This window comes from Patagioenas fasciata, chromosome 1, assembly GCF_037038585.1.
Source record: "Patagioenas fasciata isolate bPatFas1 chromosome 1, bPatFas1.hap1, whole genome shotgun sequence".
NCBI lineage: Eukaryota > Metazoa > Chordata > Aves > Columbiformes > Columbidae > Patagioenas > Patagioenas fasciata.
In genome coordinates this window covers 13,517,960-13,539,505 of record NC_092520.1, presented here as the reverse complement: position 1 = coordinate 13,539,505, position 21,546 = coordinate 13,517,960, and the positions used below count along the sequence as shown (strand labels likewise).

At 46.5% G+C, this 21,546-nt stretch overlaps 1 protein-coding gene across 1 annotated transcript in view; it reads left to right on the top strand.

Annotated features, from left to right (window-relative positions):
• The window catches only part of MAML2 (mastermind like transcriptional coactivator 2), a 219,010-nt gene that overhangs the window by 191,455 nt on the left and 6,009 nt on the right, over window positions 1-21,546 (top strand). Inside the window, exons 3-4 of the mRNA XM_065832218.2 lie at window positions 13,743-13,946; window positions 17,597-17,708. Of these exons, the coding sequence (XP_065688290.2) occupies window positions 13,743-13,946; window positions 17,597-17,708 (316 nt within the window). The remainder of the gene's footprint in view (window positions 1-13,742; window positions 13,947-17,596; window positions 17,709-21,546) is intronic.

Here is a 21,546-nt window from a genome sequence, read left to right as displayed (position 1 = left end):
GGGCACTGAAATAATTCTTCCCCGGGGGCGTTAGAGGCTCCATGCCAGTTGAAGCCGACCTACCCATTCAAGAAAGCAAAGTTCACAGTGAAGTTTCCTAAATTTCCTTCATCTGCATTTTTGCTGACACGTGAAACAAGGACCCAAGGACCTCTCCGGACAGAACAGCAGGAACGTGGAAAACTGAAACAAAATATTGAGCTACGGCCACATTAAGCAGTAGAAAATAAAACCTGTTGCTGCCAGGATGTACTCGCTAGCGCTCATGGTAACTGTGTTAACAAGTCATGTTAGACAAAAGGGTGAGAGAAAAGAGAGACATGAGCTCACTCTTCAAACCTGGACCAAGTTCCACCTCCATGTAAATATGGGGGCAGAACTTGAATCTCCCCAATGCCTCTTCAAAGGCCTTGCCGAAAGACAACACTGTCCCCCACAGCAAAGCCCAGGGCTCGTCTGGCAGCGGGGACAGCGGGAGTGTAACAGGCTGACCAGGGACCCCCACTCCTTGCCCTGTGGGACACTGACCTTTGCTATTTCCCGAATGTGGGAAATGCCACAGCATAATTTGAGGATGATTTGTAGACACAGGCAATTGTACTTGTGCTTTCCTCTGCTCAGAGAAATAAAACAGGACAGAGGTACTGTGTCCACCTGTTCTTTTTCATATGTGAGTAGGTCTGTTTAAAAACAGGGATAAAAAACAGGTTTCCACTGCTCTTGCATAAGAATAATGCAAAACAAGCAGAAGTCCAAGGAGTTTTTTATTGGCACCAACCTCCCCACTCTCCGGAGTCACAGGTTATCTGGTAGCTAGAATACAGCAAGCCCTGGATAATCTGTTATTCTTTCCCACGCTGCAAGATTTGGGCAGTAAATAGCTTAAAAAAATGCCAGAAGTACAACTCTTTTTTCACTTCATCTGATTTAAGAAAACCTTTCCTCAGATAATTCCTCCCAGGCATGCTGTCCAAGGCAGGACTAAGTCCCTGGTGGATCGAGCTACTCTGACCTCTGTAACTGGCTCCATTTCAGCTTTCTAAAGGTTGTAGATAAAGAACAGAAGAAATAACTCACTACATCCAAGTGCTGTTGCACTGTTTCACCTTGCTTTGAGCTCAGTGAGATACCAGGCCCTCCTTGAAGGCCCTGTGCCATTATACTGTCCTAGTGGCTTTCTGTCACCTTGATTAACCTTTTTTTTTGTTTGTTTTTCTGAAGCCAGATAAAGTAACCACCATGCAGTATTGCCATGTCCATGGTAGTAATGCCACCAGAGGGGCAGTGAGGCAGCGGATTAACTCCCATGATGGGGAACCTGGCCAGGCAAAAAGCTAAACTCTGCAGGGCTGAAAGCAGGAGTGGGTGAGCTCTGTCTAACTCTGTTACCCCTCAGTGAAGAACCATAGAATCACAGAATCACAGAACAGTTTGGGTTAGAAGGGACCTTCAAAACTCATCTAGTCTGACTTGCTGCCATAAGCAGGGACATCTTCACCCAGATCAGGTTGCTCAGAGCCCCATCCAGCCTGGCCTTGAATGTCTCCAGGGATGAGGCATCTGCCACCTCTCTGAGCAACCTGAGCCAAGGGTTTTGCCACCCTCATCACAAAAAATTTCTTCCTCGGATCCAGCCTGAATCTCTCCTCCTTTAGTTTAAAATTATTATGTCTTGTCTTATCGTAACACGCCCTGCTAAAAAGCCTGTCCCCATCCTTCTCATAGGCCCCTTTTAAGTACTGAAAGGCCACAGTAAGGTCTCCCCGGTGCCTTCTCATATCCAGGTTTAACAACCTGAACTCTCCCAGCCTGTCCTCCCAGCAGAGCTGTTCCGGCCTCTGATCATTTCTGTGGCTCCTCTGGCCCCTCTCCAACAGGTCCATGTCTTTCCTGCACTGAGGGCTCCAGAGCTGGACACAGGACTCCAGGTGGGGTCTCACCAGAGCGGAGCAGAGGGGCAGAATCACCTCCCTCCACCTGCTGGCCACGCTCCTTCTGATACAGCCCAAGATACAATTGGCCTTCTGGGCTGCAAGTGCACATTGCCGGCTCATGTCCAACCTTTCATCCACCAGTACCCCCAAGTCCTTCTTGGCAGGGCTGCTCTCAATCCCTTCATCCCCCAGACTGTAGTGATACCGGAGTTGCCCTCACCCATGTGCAGGACCTTTCACTTGGTCTCATTAAACCTCATGAGGTTCACATGGGTCCCATTTCTCAAACTTGTCCAGGTCCCTCTGGATGGCATCCTGTCCCTCAGGCACTTCAACTGCACCACTCAGCTTGGTGTCATCCACAAACTTGTTGAGGGTGCACTCGATCCCAGTGTCAATGTCATTGATGAAGATATTGAACAGTACTGATCCCAGTATAGACCCCTGAGGGACACCACTTGTTACGAATGTCCATCCAGACATTGTGCTTTTGACCACCACTCTCTGGATGTGACCATCCAGCCAATCCTCATCCACCCATCAAATCCATATCTCTCCAATTTAGAGAGAAGGATGTCATGGAAAACCGTGTCAAAGGCTTTACAGAAGTCCAGATAGATGACATTCCTTTGACCTTCCTTTTCTGGCTGACATACCTGTAGAAGCCCTTCTTGTTATTCTTTGTGTTCCTTGCCAAGTTCAGCTCCAGATGTGCCTTGGTCTTCCTGACCCCATCTCTGCACCACCAGGCAGTGTGCCTATACTCTTCGCAGGTTACCTGTCCCTGCTTCCACCACGTGTGCATTTCCTTCTTGCCCTTTAGTTTGACCAGCAGGTCTCGACTCAGCCATGCCGGCCTCTTGCCCTTCTCACCCAGTTTCTTGCAAGTGGGAATTGTGAACTCTTGTGCTTGATTGAAAGCATCCTTAAAGATCTGCCAGCTCTGTTCTGCTCCCCGACCATGAGGGCAGTTTTCCAGGAGGTCCCGTTGACTAACTCCTTGAAGAGCTGAAAGTTGGCTTTCCTAAATTCAGGGTCATGACTTTACTCTTCACCTGACCCAGAGAAGAAGTATTCAGAGCTGCCGGGATACCTAATAAAACCACATTGTTTCCTGCATCTTGAGTTCATAGTGAAAAATGAGGCAAATCTGTGTAGTGCCTGGTGTTTTCACATTTTAATGAAGCCGCTGGTGGCACAAGTGAAGGATAGGTACATTTGTCAAACCCTCAGGCTGCTGCAACCGCTGGCGTCACTTTATCATGCTCACCAAGAAAACGAGAGGGCATGGCAGGAGCCTGAGGTTTATGTCAATTCCCGCAAATTAACACCCATCAAATTATGTTGTTTTATAACGAAGACAGCAATTGTTACAAAGGAAGGAGAAGGCCCTTTTACAAGAAGAGGGAAGACAGCAGTTGGGGTTGTGTGCTAGGGACTCATTGAAAACCAAGTAGATGGGCAGTCATATCGAGTCCGTTGAACTCTGCCTTGTGCACTCGCACCAATGTCATGGGCTGTTACAGTGGGGAAATTATTTTTTATCAACATCACCCCTTCTGTGCCCGGTGACACTTGGGCCCCAGGCCCAGATGCTGATTTCGGTCGGCATCAGTCACAGTCCCAGGATGGGTAACTTGAAACAAAGAGATCCAGTCCTACCGCATGTCCCACCCAAGGCTTTAATCAGGGCATGGAGACGCAGGTCAGAGCCATTCTTCATATGTTGCTTTTCAGTATTCAGCATTGTTTTCCATCGGAATTCAGAGCTGTTGGTTTAGAAAGCGGGTCCCAGGAGGCTCCAGTTTAAGGATGCTCATGTTCTTGCTGTGTATTCTCAGCAGGAGGGCTTTCATCCTAATATGTGTCTCTGACAGTCATGTCACCCATGTTGTGTCCATTTGTATTCAAGTGTTTGGTCCCAGTGATGTGGTTTTTCTGTTGTTGTTGTCATTCTTTGTTTTTAATTATTTTTTCTTTCTTCATTAAATATTTAATTCAGGTTGCCCGCTCCCTCAGAAAAACTGACATTTTATGGTGTTTGCTTTGCTTTGTTTTATTGTTTGAGGAAAATTTTCACATTATGTCATCATCCTTTTTTTTTTGTGGTTGTTATTCAGAAGTGACACAAATGTGTTTAAACTACAGACAATTAATAAGGAGGATGAATCCTATATGAGGAGAGATTATGGAAGGTGCAAAGAAAACCTAGAAAAATGCCAGTGGGAAAAGCTGAGAAAACTAGAGAATAGCCTGGAAATAAAGAGAATAAAAAAGTTACAGTAATTTCGCATTAGTGTTTACGATCAAGACAAAAAGGCACAGGCTGTTTTTTTCTATTTACATTAGATCTATTAGAAAGTAGCAGCTTTGCAAATGCAGTACGAGTGTTGACCTGATCTTAGAGTGACAACACTGGGTGGGTTCAGGTCTGGAAGATGGCTGCATTCATGCAGCATCCTCCTGAGCCAAGTGTCCCTCAGCTCAGTGTCCCTCAGCATGCTTTATCTTTTAACAAATAGTGGTCTTTGAGAATAAATATTCCACACATAGGTAGTTCACTTGGCACTGCTTCATATGGTCTTATCAGCCCAGGTGTCCACAAGCTTGGGGACCTCTGTACAACACTCCCCTGTAGGGTGCCTGTGTGCCCTTGGGTTAGTGGGATTGTCAGAGTCACTGCAAGCAGGGAAACATGAGGATGGGGCATGAGGACGACATGCCAAAAACGACACGTTACATTTATGCCTGTTATCTGTGCGACTTCAGTGTCATTTTTAGCACTGCTCTGTAAACTGGACATTTATATATAAGCATGTATGTGCCACCTATTACTGAATTCACCCAACATTTCCTCTTACAAGACCCTGGTTTAGATTGCTTATAGTTTTTCAAAGTGAGCCAAAATCTTCCATGCTCTGTATCAACCTCAGGCTAGATAATTTTTGGGAAAGATAATAATCAAATGGCAACGAGGCAAGAACATTTAGATGAATAAGGTATACAAATACACAGATAATATATGCCCATACTAAAGATACAGACAGATAATCACAAGCGTTTAATTCAACCAGTTTAGGAAGTTTTCACTGCCTCAGCTGGAAATTACCACTCCTTAGCAGAGGCACAGAGCCTGCGAGCGTGCACGTACCTTGTCCTGAAGAACGAGGCAAAACAGGTCCACTCACACCGGCTCTTGTTCTAGCTAGAGGAGTGGCAGGTTCCTAAACCTCTCTAATGTGGTTTCCTGCAATTGTGTGATGATAAACTAAAGGGCTTGGCTTGTTGCAGTGTGGATATTGCATATTACAGCAATTGCAAATGATAATGCTAAAGTGAACAAATCATTATGTGTCTGTTCTTGTCAAAATCCTGATAGAAGTCTTCATTATTCATGCTTATTGGCATACTTATTTCAATACATAATAAGTTAGAGTGCATGAGACATGTAAAACCGGTGCTCTGTACAGACTTCAGGATAGTCTTTGCCCCGGTACAGTAGTGGATGCTCTTTGCTGGAGTCTTTCTGAACCAGGTAAGTATCTTGTCCTGAAGGTGGAAGGTGAGGTCACTCCAAGCCAAGGATGGCACTGTCCCTGTGGCTGGATGGAGACCTGCGAGGAAATTCTAGCCCTGTTGAAGTCAACTGGAGTTTTGCCATCGACTTTGATGGAGCCAACATTCCTGTTCTGATGGAGACGTTTCACAATAACCTCCTCTGTTGAACTTTCAACACGTGCATGTTATTTTCATTACAAACAAACAAAATCTTTCTAAAATGAAGACCTTCATATATACATTATGCCAGAGTATCACATTAAAAGTTCATCACGGTGCATGTGGTAAAGTACTAATAATCCATCCTTGAAGTCTCTGGGAAAATTTCTGACGTGAACAATCCCCTTTAGGTCGTTTAGCCTGAATATACAGCAATCAGATGTACAGCTGAAGGTTTATTATTTTTGCAGAATGCACACGCATTCCGAATTTGCCATGCTCAGAAATGGAGACAAGACGCTCATCTGTGCGCTGGGCTTTGGGAAAAGACGTCTCTGTGTGTCGGACATGGGCCCTGGTGTGGCGCGGGCAGGAAATCTGCCAGACTGCGCGGCAGGAGGCTGCCTCCAACACGTGCAGCCAGGAACAAGAAATGTCTTAATGATTAATCACTGTCAACCTTTGTTCCCATTAAAGACTTGATTGTCGGACAAGGCTCATAATGAGGCACTCTTCCTGGGTCTGTTGCTATGCGATTGTGCAAGTGCTGAAGCTGAGCCTCGCGCTCGGCAAGATGCAGCTCCCACTTTGCCCAAGTTTGAGGAGGTGGGGTGGGAACGGTGTTGAACGAGTGCCTGCTAGTGGCTATAGAGCTGTGCAGCTTTCCAGCAAGGGATTATGGCAAGGCTACAGTAAATAAATCACTAGTGGCTGAAAATCAGTTCACAAGGAACTCAGGAGTGAGGAGCTTCCTTGTTGGGTCTGTAAAGGCAAAGTGCTATAAAAGGTTTCTATTAAGAACTGCACAAATAACTGACTATCTGTCAAAGTCTCTTGCTTGTGGTTTCTCACCAATACTGGGGATTGGCTCCTTTGAGATACTTGATCACCCGTTTTTACCTAGAAGATAGCGCACAGTGTGCCTTTTTACTATTTTTATGTATAAACTTCTGGAACACTGGAATTATCTAGAATTAGGAGAATTATCTATTTCTGAAAATAGTTCTGGGGTCCACCTAAATTTCAGTGTGTCCAAAAAAACGGCCTTTTCAAAAGCCTGGCCTTCTTGGCTCTCCTAGTGAGGGCTGCAGCTGTTGGATATGCTGAGATACTTATCCCTCCGCATGTTAAGTATCTGCTGTATCGCTTGATATCCAAACCTATCACTCCAATGGGCGACCCACCTGTGAAGCTGCAGAAATCAGGTGTGTGCTCCCTACTGTCATGATTGTTTCCAGCTTTGTAGTATCTGAAGGGATTCATCTACATTTCCCTTTTGAGCTCAATTGCTCAGTTTGTTGCAGGAGTGACCCAGCATTTGCTTCTTTTCCCTGGTTGGATGAAGGCGTAAGTATTTCTGGCAGACAGCCTGGGCTTGTGAAATTGCAAATGCTAGTGTCTGTGATTCCTTGTGTATGTGCCTTGGAAACATGGTTGGCTCTGAAATTTTGTGTCCTAAGAGCTCGGATGTTCACAGGAGAAAAACACAGAAGATGGTCTCGTGTGGCTGAGCCAGCTTCTTACAAACACTCCTCACAATGACTGAAGGGAAATGTTTTTGCACTCTTCACCCAGCTGTATCTCTGGATATCAGACACAGCAAAACCAGGTCTTGGGACCTTGCAATATTCAGGTTTTTCAAATGCTGTTTATACATATTAAAGCAGTCTTGCTGGAAGGCATAAAACTAGTCTCTGGCAGGGTATTAGAAGAAATTCAACCTATAACAGTATCTTCTGTATGATTAACTTGAGAGGTTTTTAGGTCAGTCTATACAACACCCTTAGGAAGTGATCCACTAGTGCTCGGCAGATCAAGGTGTTCACACTCACTCTTACAGGCGTCTTACTCAAGTGTGACTAGAAGCATCTAAAAGGAGGAAGAATGTTCCCATCATCTAATCTGGGCTCCTACCTCAGTTGTCTAAATTAGGCATCTAGAGCCTGATTACACAGCCCTGTCCCTCTGTATAGTGAAGGGAGAGCTCCAGCAGGCAGTTCGGAGAGGATCTGATCTAAGGTTTTGTTTAGACACTTCAACTTAGAGGAGACCCACTTCTATGCAGTATGTTCCAGATAAGAAAAAACATTCAGTGAGATCGCAATGCTCAGGAGGATGCCGTTTTCCACCCTCACTGGGCTAAACAAGCAATTAGGCAACAGAGAACCAGGCTGGCTGTGTTTATGCCCAGTCTGGGTTATTTCCAACCCTGATACGTAGATCAGATCCTCAACTGTTGCAGATGAGTGTAACCTCAGGAAGTACTTGGGCCTCTGACAGCATGCACTGGCACAGAAAGCAGTGCTCTGCGCTTCAGTCGGGAGTAGGAGTTGTTCCTAAAAATAAGAAAACTCTTCAGCTTTTTCACTATAGCTGAGAGAGTTCTTACTCGACAGGCACTCTGCCGTGGTCCTGCTGTAGTTTTGTTTTCTTGTCTGAGGCAAGGACACAAGCAGGCAGTGCTGGGAGTTCAGATGTCAGTGGAAACCCCAGCATTTTGCAGAAAAGAGGTTGTTTCTGCTCGCAGTAGATGTAGTAGAGGCGGCCCAGAAGGGGGCTGGTGGGTGCCGAGACCATCTGTTTAACAGAACACCTTGTGCTTGGCTTCCCAAAGTTACATGAGCAAGATGAGCTCTTCTAAGACTGGTAGTGCCCCATGCTTGGCCCTGGGGGCTGCTGGAGAACCTCGATTTCTGGCTGTTATAAGGGAAAGAACATGTCGGCTGAGGTAGTGGAGGTTCATACCAGGGGCTTCCTGGGGTGTCTGGGCTTTGCCACCAGCCTTGCACCATCCTGAAACAGTGCTGTAGGACTAAATAGAGCCATTCCTTGGAGTCCTTCTCTTCCTCCCAGTCCTCTTCCTCCTGCTCCAAGTGCTGTGTCCACGGTGGTTCACAGCCAAATGTTCTTGAGAAGCTCATAGGGTCAGGACAGCTGCTGATCCCTGAAGAAATCCACAGAGGTGCCTTGATCTCCACCATCCTCACTCTAAGTAGCCAGTGATGCTAATTAACACAACTGAATCAAACTGCTTATGAGTGGCAACATCATGCATCGGTTGGGTCAGCAGGCAAAGAGAACTTTGCACAACTCTTCCCCTGGAAGCAGCTTTTGGTAAGGAAGGCATCCACTGCTGAGCAGGCTTCTCTGAATGGATCTGAAATGTTTTCCTTTTTTCTTTTAATTATTTGTTTCTTTAAGCCAGAACTAATGCAAAAGGAAAACAAAAGTCAGCTCTGTCACTTCCAACCTGACACCAGGTACAGGATGAGCTGCCACACAGAGGAATAGAAGAGTGGAAAAATTCACCCTCTCCTTTCGAGGGAAAATCTGCAACAAGCAGAAGCCCGTCCTGTGACACTGATGCCAGTGCTCCTGGCTGGGAAGTGAACAGCCTCTGCAGGAGCTGTGGTTTAGTAACAAATTGACCATTGTTTCCCTTCTGTCCCACCAAAATTATTCATCAATTCAAGGCATTTTGAGGAGAAAGAGGCAAATGATTTGCACATCCTTTTCCAACCAAGTGTCCCTAAACCACTTCTGAACTAGCAACACAGAAATGTAAGCTTGCAAAAGGCTTTCATGTGCTCCTGGCAAGCTTTGGAGAGAAAGGGAGAGGAGAGAAGGGGAAAAGGTGCACTTTGTGCCGGCAGCACAGGGCCCTGCCAGCTCTCTGCTTTGCAGAAATCCCTCTCTCCAGCCACACATTGCTGTTACTGCCTAATATAAAAGAAGCAATCAGGAAAATCCCCTTCTTTCCCTGGTAAACACGGTAATGTCTTGCATTTCTGTGGAGCCCTTCAGCCACCTCTTTGAGCTCCATGAAGGAGCCTCTTCAGAGCCATGTTGAAGGAGCCTCTTCAGAGCCATGTGGAAGGAGCCTGCAGTGTTGTGGGATCATAGAACAGTTTGGGTTGGAAGAGACCTTGAAAGCACATCTAGTCCAACCCCCTGCCATGAGCAGGGACATCTTCACCCAGATCAGGTTGCTCAGAGCCCCATCCAGCCTGGCCTTGAATGTCTCCAGGGATGGGGCATCCACCACCTCTCTGGGAACCTGGACCAGGGTTTCACCACCCTCAGAGTAAAAAATTTCTTCCTCATGTCTATGGAAAAAGGAAGGGAAGGGAAGGGAAGGGAAGGGAAGGGAAGGGAAGGGAAGGGAAGGGAAGGGAAGGGAAGGGAAGGGAAGGGAAGGGAAGGGAAGGGAAGGGAAGGGAAGGGAAGGGAAGGGAAGGGAAGGGAAGGGAAGGGAAGGGAAGGGAAGGGAAGGGAAGGGAAGGGAAGGGAAGGGAAGGGAAAAGTCCATATGTGCGTTAGAAGTCAAAACCTCCCTTCATTTGTATGAACACAAGTTAGCTGCAGCAGGGACAGTGAAAGGCAAACTCAGTCTTAAATGCTTTGATTTGTTGCTAATTTAAACATTTGGGCATAACGTTCTTTGTGATGCTTATGAACAGAAGCCCAGTTGTGCTACCAGCTCTGAGGAGCTTTCACGGCCTCTACCTGTCTTTCTGCTTCTTGTAGGTTTTATATCTCAATGTACATCAGAGAACAGGGTGCAGTGCACCTGCTTTGTATCTGAGCGTCGCTGTGCTGGAGTTTCGGCACCAGCAGCGCAGGTGGGGGTTCGTGGTGCTCAGTGAGCTCGAGCAGGCCCTTGGCTTCTGCCTCTGCCCCAGTGGGCACCAGGTGCGGCTCTGCAAGGGTTGCAGCTCGTCTGCAGGGCTGGAGAGACGCAGCATGCATGAGCGGTGCCAGCAAGTGGAGCAGGAGTTGGGGGCAAACTCAGACACACACTTGGACCTGTTGGAGGTATGACGCTTCCAGCCTGTCCCTGACACCCAGCTGGCTGCACGGATGTGCTCCTGGTTGGAACCATTCCCGTGTAGCCTCATCTGAGTGTCCCTGCTCCGGCGGGGAGCATTGGACTGGATGATCTTTCGAGGTCCCTTCCAATCGCTAACATTCTGTGGTTGATTCTGTGTCACCTCCGTGGCAGCAAAATGGAAAGAAGGTTACCTTCCCTGTGAAGGGAAACAACGTGGTGTCACTGTGCTGGTGAGCCCATGGGGCCCAGGAATGAAGTTCAAAAGGCCACCGGCAGCTTTAGATGTGTGGAGTCTCAGTAAAGCTGTGGTAGTAAAGCCAGGCTTAGAGCAGGATGAAACAGTTCAGTGAAAGCAGGGTAGTTCCAGCCCAAATCTGCCCCTCCTGGGCAGGGATGTGGCAGAGCATGCTTTGTCTGAGGGCAGGGGCAGAGCCCTGGGTCCCTGCGGTGGCACAGCCGTTCTGCTACTGGTCCACAGGGATGAAGCACAGGGTGTGAGTAAAGCTCAAGAGCATTGGTTCACAAAGGGTCGAACCACTGCGCAGCTAATCCTCTGATTTATTAGGAAACTGTTCTGTCTCCCATCACATTGCTGCCACTGGAAGATCAGCAGGCAGGAGAGGTAACACATCGTAGATTCATAGGCTCATACTTATGTTTCATGAACAGCAAAGAAAGGACCAAACATAAAAGAAACCCCGAACTGGCTCCAAGTTGATTATTTATACTGTTTTCTCAGGGCCTGTTTGCCAAGCAGCTGGTGTTTTGTGCCAGTTGCTATTACGGAAGAGCTTTCTTTGATAGTTATCGTGAATGGACACTACATAGTTTATCTTCAAATAAAATCCTTTCCCACAGCTTACATGAACTGGCAGGGGACAAGGGAGAGAAAAAGTTAGGTTTTATTGTTTGTTTGTTTGTTTGTTTGTTTTAATGCAGGACTATGAAAACACATTCGGGGGATCCTGCATTATCTGTGCAAAACCAAAACACATGAATTCTATTCATGGATATAACATGCGGCTGGGTTCAAGCTAGAGTTGTCATTTGAATATAGAAGTCAAAGCCAATTCATTGTAACATATTTTTCTTTTCAAAATATTTTAAGAAAGACAAAAAAAAGTTCGTGCAACAACTTGGCAAGCAGGCCTGTTGAGAGGAGGTATTTTCTATCTTGCAGCTAACATAAGGGCTGAAAAATGTAGCAGTGCCGAGCAATCCTGGATTCCTTCTGGAACTGAAAGAAAGTGTGCGGGATATAATTGTGTAAGAGCCCAATAAATTTTGAAGGGTGGGTTTGTAACACTGCCTTGGGGGCTGCAGGTGGCTTCAGAAGAAAGTAATGGTTTTTATTTCAGTAACAGTCATCAAATACTTTAGCTAGCTAGCTACGCGCTCATGTGGCCCCATCTAAAAGCCAGAGAATTATTTTAAAACAGAAATATTCCTAACAATCGTGTTTCTTCCATGCCAGATGGTAGAAAGATAGGTTGGATTAGTTGGTAGTGCGTGTGTATGTGTTATGGGAGTGAGGAGTGGGTGCAAAAGCTAAGGTGCAGAAATGAGCTTTCCTGGAGTTTGCCAAGTGATGATCATCAGTGCTCCATGGTGTTCAGGGCACGGGTAGGTGACGTCTGGCCCGTCATTGTTTCACTGTGGGTCAGTCTGTATTTCCCTGAATGCCATGGGAGGCACTGGCCATGGAGCAGAGCTTTACCTCGGTGGTAGACCAGACCCTGACACTGCACGTCGCTACTGAGACAACCTCTGTGTAACAGGGAGCATCGGGCTCCAGCCGTGGATTCCTGTGTTGTGAGGCAAAAGGGCTGCTGCATATTAGGTTATAAAGAATTATGTGGTTAGGTTCCTACGGTGAACTGCAACAAAGTGGAATTGGAAAACTGATGTTTCTCATGACTATTGTGACCTCTCCGGTGTACCTTATTTTCTTTGTAGCTGGGTGGCTAAGGAATGTCTGACTATCAAGTAATCCAACATAGGCTGAGTATTTGTGTGTGTGTACTGAGAAAGCTATTTCCTATGCTTGGTAAAGGCCCAAGTGCCAAACAATGGTGGAGCAAGTAGACAGAAACACATTGCTGCCCAGGGAAGCCATGGCTAAGGGGAAACGAGCAGCATATTCGCAGAATCACAGAGTGGGTGGGGCTGGAAGGGACCTCTGGAGATCATCCAGTCCAACCCACCTGCTAAAGCAGGTTCACCAGAGCAGATCACACAGGAATGTGTCCAGGTGGGTTTGAATGTCTCCAGAGAAGGAGACTCCACAGCCTCTCTGGGCAGCTGTTCCAGGGCTCTGGAAACCTCAAGGTAAAGAAATTTCTCCTCATATTCAGATGGAACTTCCTGTGCCTCAGTCTGTGCCTGTTGCCCCTCATCCTATCATTGGGCACCACTGGAAGGAGTCTGGTCCCATCCTCTTGATACCCACTCTTGAGACATTTATAAATTTTGATGAGATCCTCTCTCAGCCTTCTCTTCTCCAGGCTGAATGTCATCCCATGTTCGTTCTCATGGTTTGAGTCCCTAAGTAGTTTCCCATTGCCTTCTGATATGACTTTTTGACATCCTTTCCTCACGAAGCTGCACACGGGGAAGAGGAAGCAGATCTAGATCCCTCACAAAGCCCAGGGAGACCCTAAAGTGCTCTTCAAAGTCCTGTCCAGTTACACATCCATTTTACCAAGGAAAAGCCTATTTAATCCTGATGCTAATGGTAGTCAATTAACAGCTTCTCAGAGATCACTCTTGTCAGGGAGGTGACAGGACGAATGAAGCGGCACCACACACCACTGCGAAGCAACAACTTACCGCTTCTGTGTTTTCTAAGAATAGATGCCACTTCTAGCAATGGGTCTGTAACTCCTCACTGCTGCTCGCCAGATGGTAGGAACCAGGAGACACCAAGATTTTTCCCTTGTGGTCAAACTGCCATACAGCCCAATGCAAATTCCCTGAAAGAGTCCCAGGACGGCTCTGTTGCTTTTGTTAGCGTTTCCCAAGGTCCTGGTACAACACTGAGGTTTTCCACTGGAACCACCCGGCACATTTCCAGAGTCTTCCATAAGCGATGAAGTTACTCAATCCCCTTCTCGTTTTGTCAAAGCCTTTGTATTGGTCACTTGTCCTGAGAGTCTGTGGGCTGTGTCCTGTACTTGAGCTAATTGCATAAAAAGGATTATTTCCTCTTCTTGATGCTTGTTATTATTTTCGTCCTTCACAAGCCATTTCTTCTGTTTCAGGATCAACATTCTGTGGTAGGCCAGGGAGCTGGCCCCACTCCAAGCTCCAGTTCTTGCTCAAATCCAAACAGTGGAAGTGGTTACATGAACTCATCCCCACAATCAATGTTGAATCAGCAACTGATGGAAAAGAAACAGGCTCTGCAGCGGCAAATGATGGAGCAAAAACAACTCCTTCTACAGCAGCAGATGTTGGCAGAAGCTGTAAGTTTTCTAATTTCTTATTTACATGAAAAAGATTATTATAGAAACAATAGAAAAGAAAGCTAAGACAGAGGAAGAAAGCCCCCAAAACTTTGAGGTCATTTTGGCAATGCCTAGACCTACTAGAGTGTGCCTTACATTTTTCAGCACTTTGCTAAGCCCTTTGGAAACCTTCTTCAGTTTATATGAAACAGCTCAAGTATCCGAGCTACTGTGGTTTCTTTATGAGAACAGTCTAAGCACATGCTTAATTTGAGGCATATGAATATTGACAGTGGTTTTCTTTGCAAGAAAAGCTAAGGCGCACTGCTATGCTTCTTCAGCCACAGAGGGAAGTTGACTTCCAGGCTCTGCAACCGAGGCAACATGGTATAAAGTGCCTGTGTATAAACAAGGATCAGGTACATCGATTGCAGTGTTCAACACAAGTTTGTGTGCTTGGCTGGGATCATACACAACTCCTCCTTTCTCTGTTTTTCTTTTTCCATTTCTGGATATTTGTAGCCAGTTCTTCTTTCTCTTGGTATCTGAGAGATCAGTTGGGAGTTTCTGGTCATTTTATGAGGCATGAGGGATATTTGTAGCCTTAGTGATAAGTGCTAGAAACCACTAGTTTAGTTCCACTAAAGTGGCATTGCATTGATACTGCATCAACTGAGTCAGATGAGGTGCTTCATGGCCCATCACCCATGGCCAGCACAATGAGGGGGAGTCCCAGCTGCCCAGAGCAGTAACACGAGCCCTCTGCATCCCCGTATTCACCGTTCCTTGGTAGTGCTGCTTGCCAAAGCACGGAGAAGTCCCAGAAGAGGAGCTGAGTTTGGCATGTCCTTGGAGAAAGCAACATGGGTGCCCTAGGGGAACCAGGGATGGCTGCAAGGACGATACTGGGGGAGGATGGAGGTGACACCACCACCTGCTTTGCGTCCCCCAGGCGACACTGACAGCAGCCCCCAAGCCTGTGGCTGATTTACCTCAACCTGCATCTCTCAGCCTACAGAGCAGACCCATTCGTGCCAGCCTGACACCATGAACCCAGAATTTCTTTTCTCTATAAAGATATAGACTCAGAAATACTGACACATTTAGTGAATGCCATTCAGTAATTAAAGAACGACACAGAAGTGGAAAATCATTTATGGTGTTGTGGGGATGTTTTCAAACAAAAAATTATTCAGTTTTTTATAGAGAATATCTTTTTGTTTACAAATTTATTTCCATTCCAAAACTACAATTAGAAAGCTTGAGTTTGAAATTAAGGATTTCATTTGTCCTATAAGGGAAACATTTGTTGACTTTTTAATTTATGCAGAACAAAACTGAAGTTTCAAGTCAGCTCTACGTGCTGCAGTTTTCTGTCAGAATTTTTAGCAGTACAAAAAGTTAATTGCTCATATAGCTCTTAAATATAAATAAAACAGAAATTAAAATCATTCTACAGAATGTTGTTTTTATACGCTTGCATTTATTTTTGTATTGTGTACATAGAAATACACACATAGCCTGCGTACAGTTTTTACATGCATTGCAGGGATTTCCTGGAAGATAACTTGTTTGTCTTCTTCACAAGGGTTCAGGTTGAGCGGTATGTTAAAATGAGCCTTATAAATCTTAATCAGAGCCCTCACTCCCAGAGTGCATTACGGAAATGCCTAAATACCACAAGAAAGGCTCTTCTCCCAGTGTTTTAAAGTGCTCCTGGCAGAAGAAAAGACAGATTTTTCTCGAGAAGGTCAATTTGTGTGCTCTTTTCAGACAGAAGATCCCCAAATTATTCTGCTGGATGTCCATCACCAGCCAGGGCCTGACCCTTTGGCGCTGATGAGCCGGTTTGCCATTCTGGCAGCTGAACACAAAGCTCAGGTGTGTTGCAGTGCAGGGTGACGCCAGCCCAGCAGCCACCTCGTGAGCACGACTGCTCACTGCCTGCGCTTTATGAACACGGGGTAGTTAGATTTCCATTCAAGAACCTGGATTTCTATCTTCCCTTTACGAGAGATGCATCCCTGCAGGACCAAAATTAAAAAATGTCCCCTACTAATTGGCTTTTTCTGCAATCTTTCCCCGCTGCCCTTCCCCCAGTGCTTGCGCTCTCAGTGTAAGAGAAAAGACAGCACCATGTACGTGTATGGGGAAGCATGGGGCAATGGTCAGCGGCATGAAAAACAACCGGACTTGCACCATCCTTGCTAAATGCTGGCCATGTGTCCTGCTGGCATCTTTGGTGAGGATGAGACACAAGGGAGGACAGAGCAAAGGTTTTGCTGATTTTTGTACGAGTTCCTCCAGTGTAGGAAGAAGGAGAGAGCAAGGGGTGGGCATAGCTGTGGATGGGGCTGCCAAGCTGAAATCCCCCATGCCGGCTGTGCACGCTCAGAGGGCTGTATGGGTGAAATGACCATTGACATGGCCAAGGGGCAGGTGTCGGCCTTGCAGGGCTGGACCCTCATTGCTTCCCAGCTGCATCCTAGCTGTGTGTTTGGGTTACACAGCATCACAGAATCACAGAATGGTTAGGGACAGAAGGGACCTCTGGAGATCATCTAGTCCAACCCACCTGCTAAAGCAGGTTCACCTAGAGCAGATCACACAGTAGTGTGTCCAGACAGGATTTTAATGTCTCCAGAGAAGGAGGCTCCACAACCTCTCTGGGCAGCCTGTTCCAGGGCTCTGGCACTTCAAAGTAAAGAAGTTTCTCCTCATGTTTAGGTGGAACCTCCTGTGCTTCAGTCTGTGCCCATTGCCCCTCATCCTGTCGTTGGGCACCACTGAAAGGAGTCTGGTCCATCCTCTTGACATCCACCCTTGAGATATTTATAAACACTAATGACATCCCCTCTTAGCTTCTCTTCTCCAGGCTGAACAGACCCAGCTCTCTCACTCTCATAAGAAAGGTGTTCCAGGTCCCTAATCGTCTTCGTAGCCCCCTGCTTGGACTCCCTCCAGTAATTCCTTGTCCTTCTTAAACGGGGGAGCCCAGAACTGGGTGCAGTACTCCAGAAACAGCCTCAGCAGGGCAGAGTAGAGGTAGGGGGATAACCTGGGTGTTTGCTCTGTGTCTGCGCTTTCTCTGAAAGCAATCCCAGCTGCACAGGCAGGGAGAGGGCCATGAGGAACCATCAGGGCCCTCTGCCCAATAAGCATGGTGAGCAAGACAGTTCAGACACCAGAAGACATTCAGTACTGCATTGCAGACATGGCCAGTGTTCTCAGAGGCTGGAAACTCAGCTGGTTTAAGGAAAGTTAGACCAGACTCAAATGCATTACAATCAGCAGAAAGGCTTCTGTACAGACTTCATTGGCAGATGGCACGGGTTAACAGATGCCTCTCCTGTGGACCAGACAGGGTGAAAGGAATCATAGAATCATGGAACAGTTTGGGTTGAAGGGACCTTCAAAGCTCATCCAGTCCAACCCCCTGCCATGAGCAGGGACATCTTCACCCAGATCAGGTTGCTCAGAACCCCGTTCAGCCTGGCCTGGGATGTGTCCAGGGATGGGGCATCCACCATCTCTCTGGACAACCTGTTCTAGTATTTTACCACCCTCACTGGAAGGAGCACTTCAGCTTTGTGCACACTGAGAGAAGAAACAGAGTCAGGAAAGCATAAAGAGAAGCAAATTAATATATTTCTACTCTAATCCTCTAGGAGAAAATAACTCCACAAGATCAGCTGAACAGACACTTGACACGACCACCGCCAGATTATAAAGACCAAAGAAGGAACGTGGTCAACATGCAACAAGCAAACCAATATCCAGGTAAGTGTCCCTGGGCTACATGAAACTGCTTCCTTCCTTTCAGCTGGAAGTCCATCCAGAAGACCCATGCATGCACTGATGACCAGGGCCTAATTTTCTGGCTCTCCATGGCCATGGCCACAGAGGCACTGGGTGGTGCCTGCTGCTCTCCTGTGCTACTTACCTTACTGTCCCCCACCTCTGAGAAGTGCTGATGTGTGATCTGGAGAACCAGCTGATGTCTCATCCAGGCTGATGCTACATCCCCCAGACATGGGGAAGGAGGGGCTGGTACCCCTCCCATTAGCACTACCTGGGGCAGCTGTGCACCCACATACTTGATACAGAGGTGTGTGCTTGGCTATGCAACCCCACTCCATCCAGATGTTTCTCTCATGTATGTGGTACATCTTGCTTCAGAGACTGAGACCAGAACCATCCCTCCCTTTGAATGGCAGCTCATGTACAGCATCAGGACCCTCATACTGATTTTTAAGTACCTTGCATGACACCGTCATGGGCAACCAGAGCTACCAACTGAACTTTTGGTCTGTTTAACACACCACAGGCATGTCCTCAGTGCTGCTCTACCAGCGGCATTTCAACGGATCAGTCAAACAGTAGGGTGAAATCACCTGATTTCTGCCAGAACTGCCCAGAGCAGAAAATGCCCAGCACTTCAGGACTAGTCCTTTGTGGCAGCTCTTGTGCCCTCACCTCCATGGATAGTCGATAGTCTAGTTTTGGGAGCACAGGACTGCCCGCTTGGGTTTTCATGCTGTTCACCTTGCTGGTGAGCTGGAGGCTGCTCTGAGAGCAAAGGCAGAGTAGGAAAAGATGCTGGGGAGAGAGAGGAGGTGAGGGGAAATGCAGCAGATTGGATCAAAGGATGTTCTTTATACTCCAAAGCATCTTTGCATTTAAGTATAAAGAGGATCCTCCTGCATTCTAGTATATCTACAACATTCTGAGGAAAAAAAAAAAAAGATGATGTTTGGTTCAGATTCAGTCAGAGATCTGAGTCTTTCCTTCCTACCTGTCCTTTTTGGAAAAACTTTTTCAGCTTCTATTGTGATTTTAATGAGCTCCCTCACATGCCATCCTTCTGCCCAGCACAAACAGCCCAGGTACACATGGAAGGCCCAGGCTGGGCTGCTGAGGCAATGTCCATGCACTCTTTTGCTTTGTTTACAAGTTCTAGCAGTGATAAGCTTGCTGCAGTCTGGAAACTGCTGCTTTTACCTGATGCGAGTGTTTATCATCCTCTGTAAATTTGCGGAAGCATCACTGATGCCAGCGTAAGCACCCATGGTGAGGGCAGCGCCCCAGGGCAGAGAGAGCCCTGCTTGCTGCCTTCGTACCTCCTGCGCTCATAAAGCAAATGTGCTGGCAACCCCAGCAGTTTGCTGGGGAATCCTGTGATTTGGTGGGTTGTTTAAAGGCTCATTCCTGGAATCAAATGATTAACTGAGATTCTTGGCTTTTACTTAAAAACAATCCATTTCTAGCCCGAGAGAGAAAATGGAAATGACTGTAGCCACATCTGTGAAAGGCTCCAAAATAAGTAGATCACAATTGTTATGTAGCTCTTCTTCTTAATCTGATGGACTTTTTGCCAATCTTGTGGTATTTGGAGTCGCATCTCCTGGGTTTGAAACATGTGGGATTGGCAGCACTTGTCCATTCAAATCTCAAGTCCCCGCTGAGTGAGCCCGGGGAGAAGAGCAGCTTTTCAGGCGAGCCTGGGAGAAAGGGCTGTGCTGGTAGCTCAGCAAAGCTACCAGATGGAGCCATTAGGAAACTCTTGCTTAAGGCATTAACAGCAGGGAATCTGCTCTGTTTTTCTGGGAATAGCTTTGCCCAGGTCGGGGAAGAGGAGACAAAAAGTTAAACAAAATAACATAGGGGCTTGGAGACACTTGGCTAAGCATTTTATTCCTGTAGGAAACCGCGAAGACCAGAGCAGGTGAATTGGGCAGTGAAGGCGTTTCTGCAAAGCGCCACAGCCTGGGGTGCCCAGCTGCCGAACGCAGCGCTGCCGGATAAGACGTTTCTTCCCATCTGGAAGAAATCAGAATGGAAAATATTTGAATTAAAAATAAAAGGATAAAAATAGCAATATAGAGAAAGAGAGAGCTTCGTCCTTAGCACAACAAGTACAGCCCATGTCCCAACCTCTTGTGCTCGTTCAAGAGCGTGACGTTGGCAGGAGCGGTGCGATAGTGGCCCTGGGGCTGCTCAGCTGCTTGCTGAGTTACCCCAGTGACTCCACAACCCTGTAGTTCAGCTGGACAGAGGGCACCAGCTCTCCCCAGATGGCTCTTCCAGGTCTTTTCAAACACCACCCATTTCTGTGCCATTCCTCCTCTTCAGTACCAGCATCAGAGAGCAAAGAATCGGGGTCCCCATCTCTATCACTCCTGTAAAAAGATGTTACAGTATCTCCAAAAAGCAGTGAGCACTGCGCAATGCACTAGCAAAGCCAAAGATGGGGCTAATCATGAGGCTCCCTGCTGAGCACTGATTTTCAACTCTTCACATCCAGAGCTAAATTCAGTTAGAGGGCTCCCTAGGGGGACATGGAGGAGAATCTGATTGTCCCCGCAGGGGTAAAGCCGGGTGGACTCCTCATAGCATCTCTTGTCCCAGGGAGTGCCCTGCTCAGGTACTGAATTAAGATGCTAATTTAGGACAGTGCAATTGTTAGGACAGTTATATTCTTTATAGTCAAACATCTCCTGCTTGGAGCCAGTTTGTGGAAGAGACTGCCCTCCAGGATAAGGTGAGCTTCTTAATTGAGGTGTCTATGTTTATATTGATTGGGAACAAGCGACTCTGGTTGTGGAGTCACGCTTAGTGTTAATAATGATTTAGGAGGAGATTATTCTTAAGTACTTAAGGAAAAAATTAATCCTTTGCATCCATTACTAAATGGAAATAGCATATGCAAAAAAGAAAAAAAAAAAGCAAAAAAGGCAGAAATATATGATATTTTTTTCTTCGGTTCCAGTCTGAAGGAACTGAACATCATTATGGTGAAATTTCAACAGGAACAGTATATTAAACAGCTGGTACTAAACATAGACTTTTAAAATATGTATGAGCACAATTTGTCTTCAAGAATTTTAAAAGAGCTGGCTGAGAGGTTCTCTAAATTCTTAACATCACTTTTTATTGAGTATTGAAACACCAAGATGAAGGACTGAAATACATGCCACACACTGAGACTGATGTACTTGGAGAACGCTGCAGGCATGATCAGAGTCTTGAAGCACCTGCACAATAAGAAGGAATTGATGATGGACCAACTAATAAAATGAATCACACAGATTAATATCTAATAAGATTTGATGACAAAATCAAAGTGAGTCAAATTGAGCCTGGTTTTGTTGTACCTATAAAGGATCAAACTAAGGCAGCGTCTCATGTCCAACATTGCTATTAAGCTCTGCAACAGCAAAGCTTCAGGGCTTTATGTTCCTCTGTCCCTCCTCTGGGAGAGGCTCAGGGAATTCCCAAACATGGTGGTACCTCAGTAGCAAGCCCATCTGACAGCTTTCCCCACATCTTGGGAGCCACCTGAAGTGGTATGAGCATTTATAGAATCACTGAATGTTTGGGGTTGGAAGGGACCTCTGGAGATCTTCCAGTCCAACCCACCTGCTAAAGCAGGTTCACCAGGTGGGTTTGAATGTCTCCAGAGAAGGAGACTCCACAGCCTCTCTGGACAGCCTGTTCCGGGGCTCTGGCACCTCAAAGTAAAGTTGTTTCTCTTCATATTCAGATGGAACCTCCTGTGCTTCGGTCATTTCGTTCATTCAGTCATTTAGCTCATACAACATCATGTGGCAAAGATTTC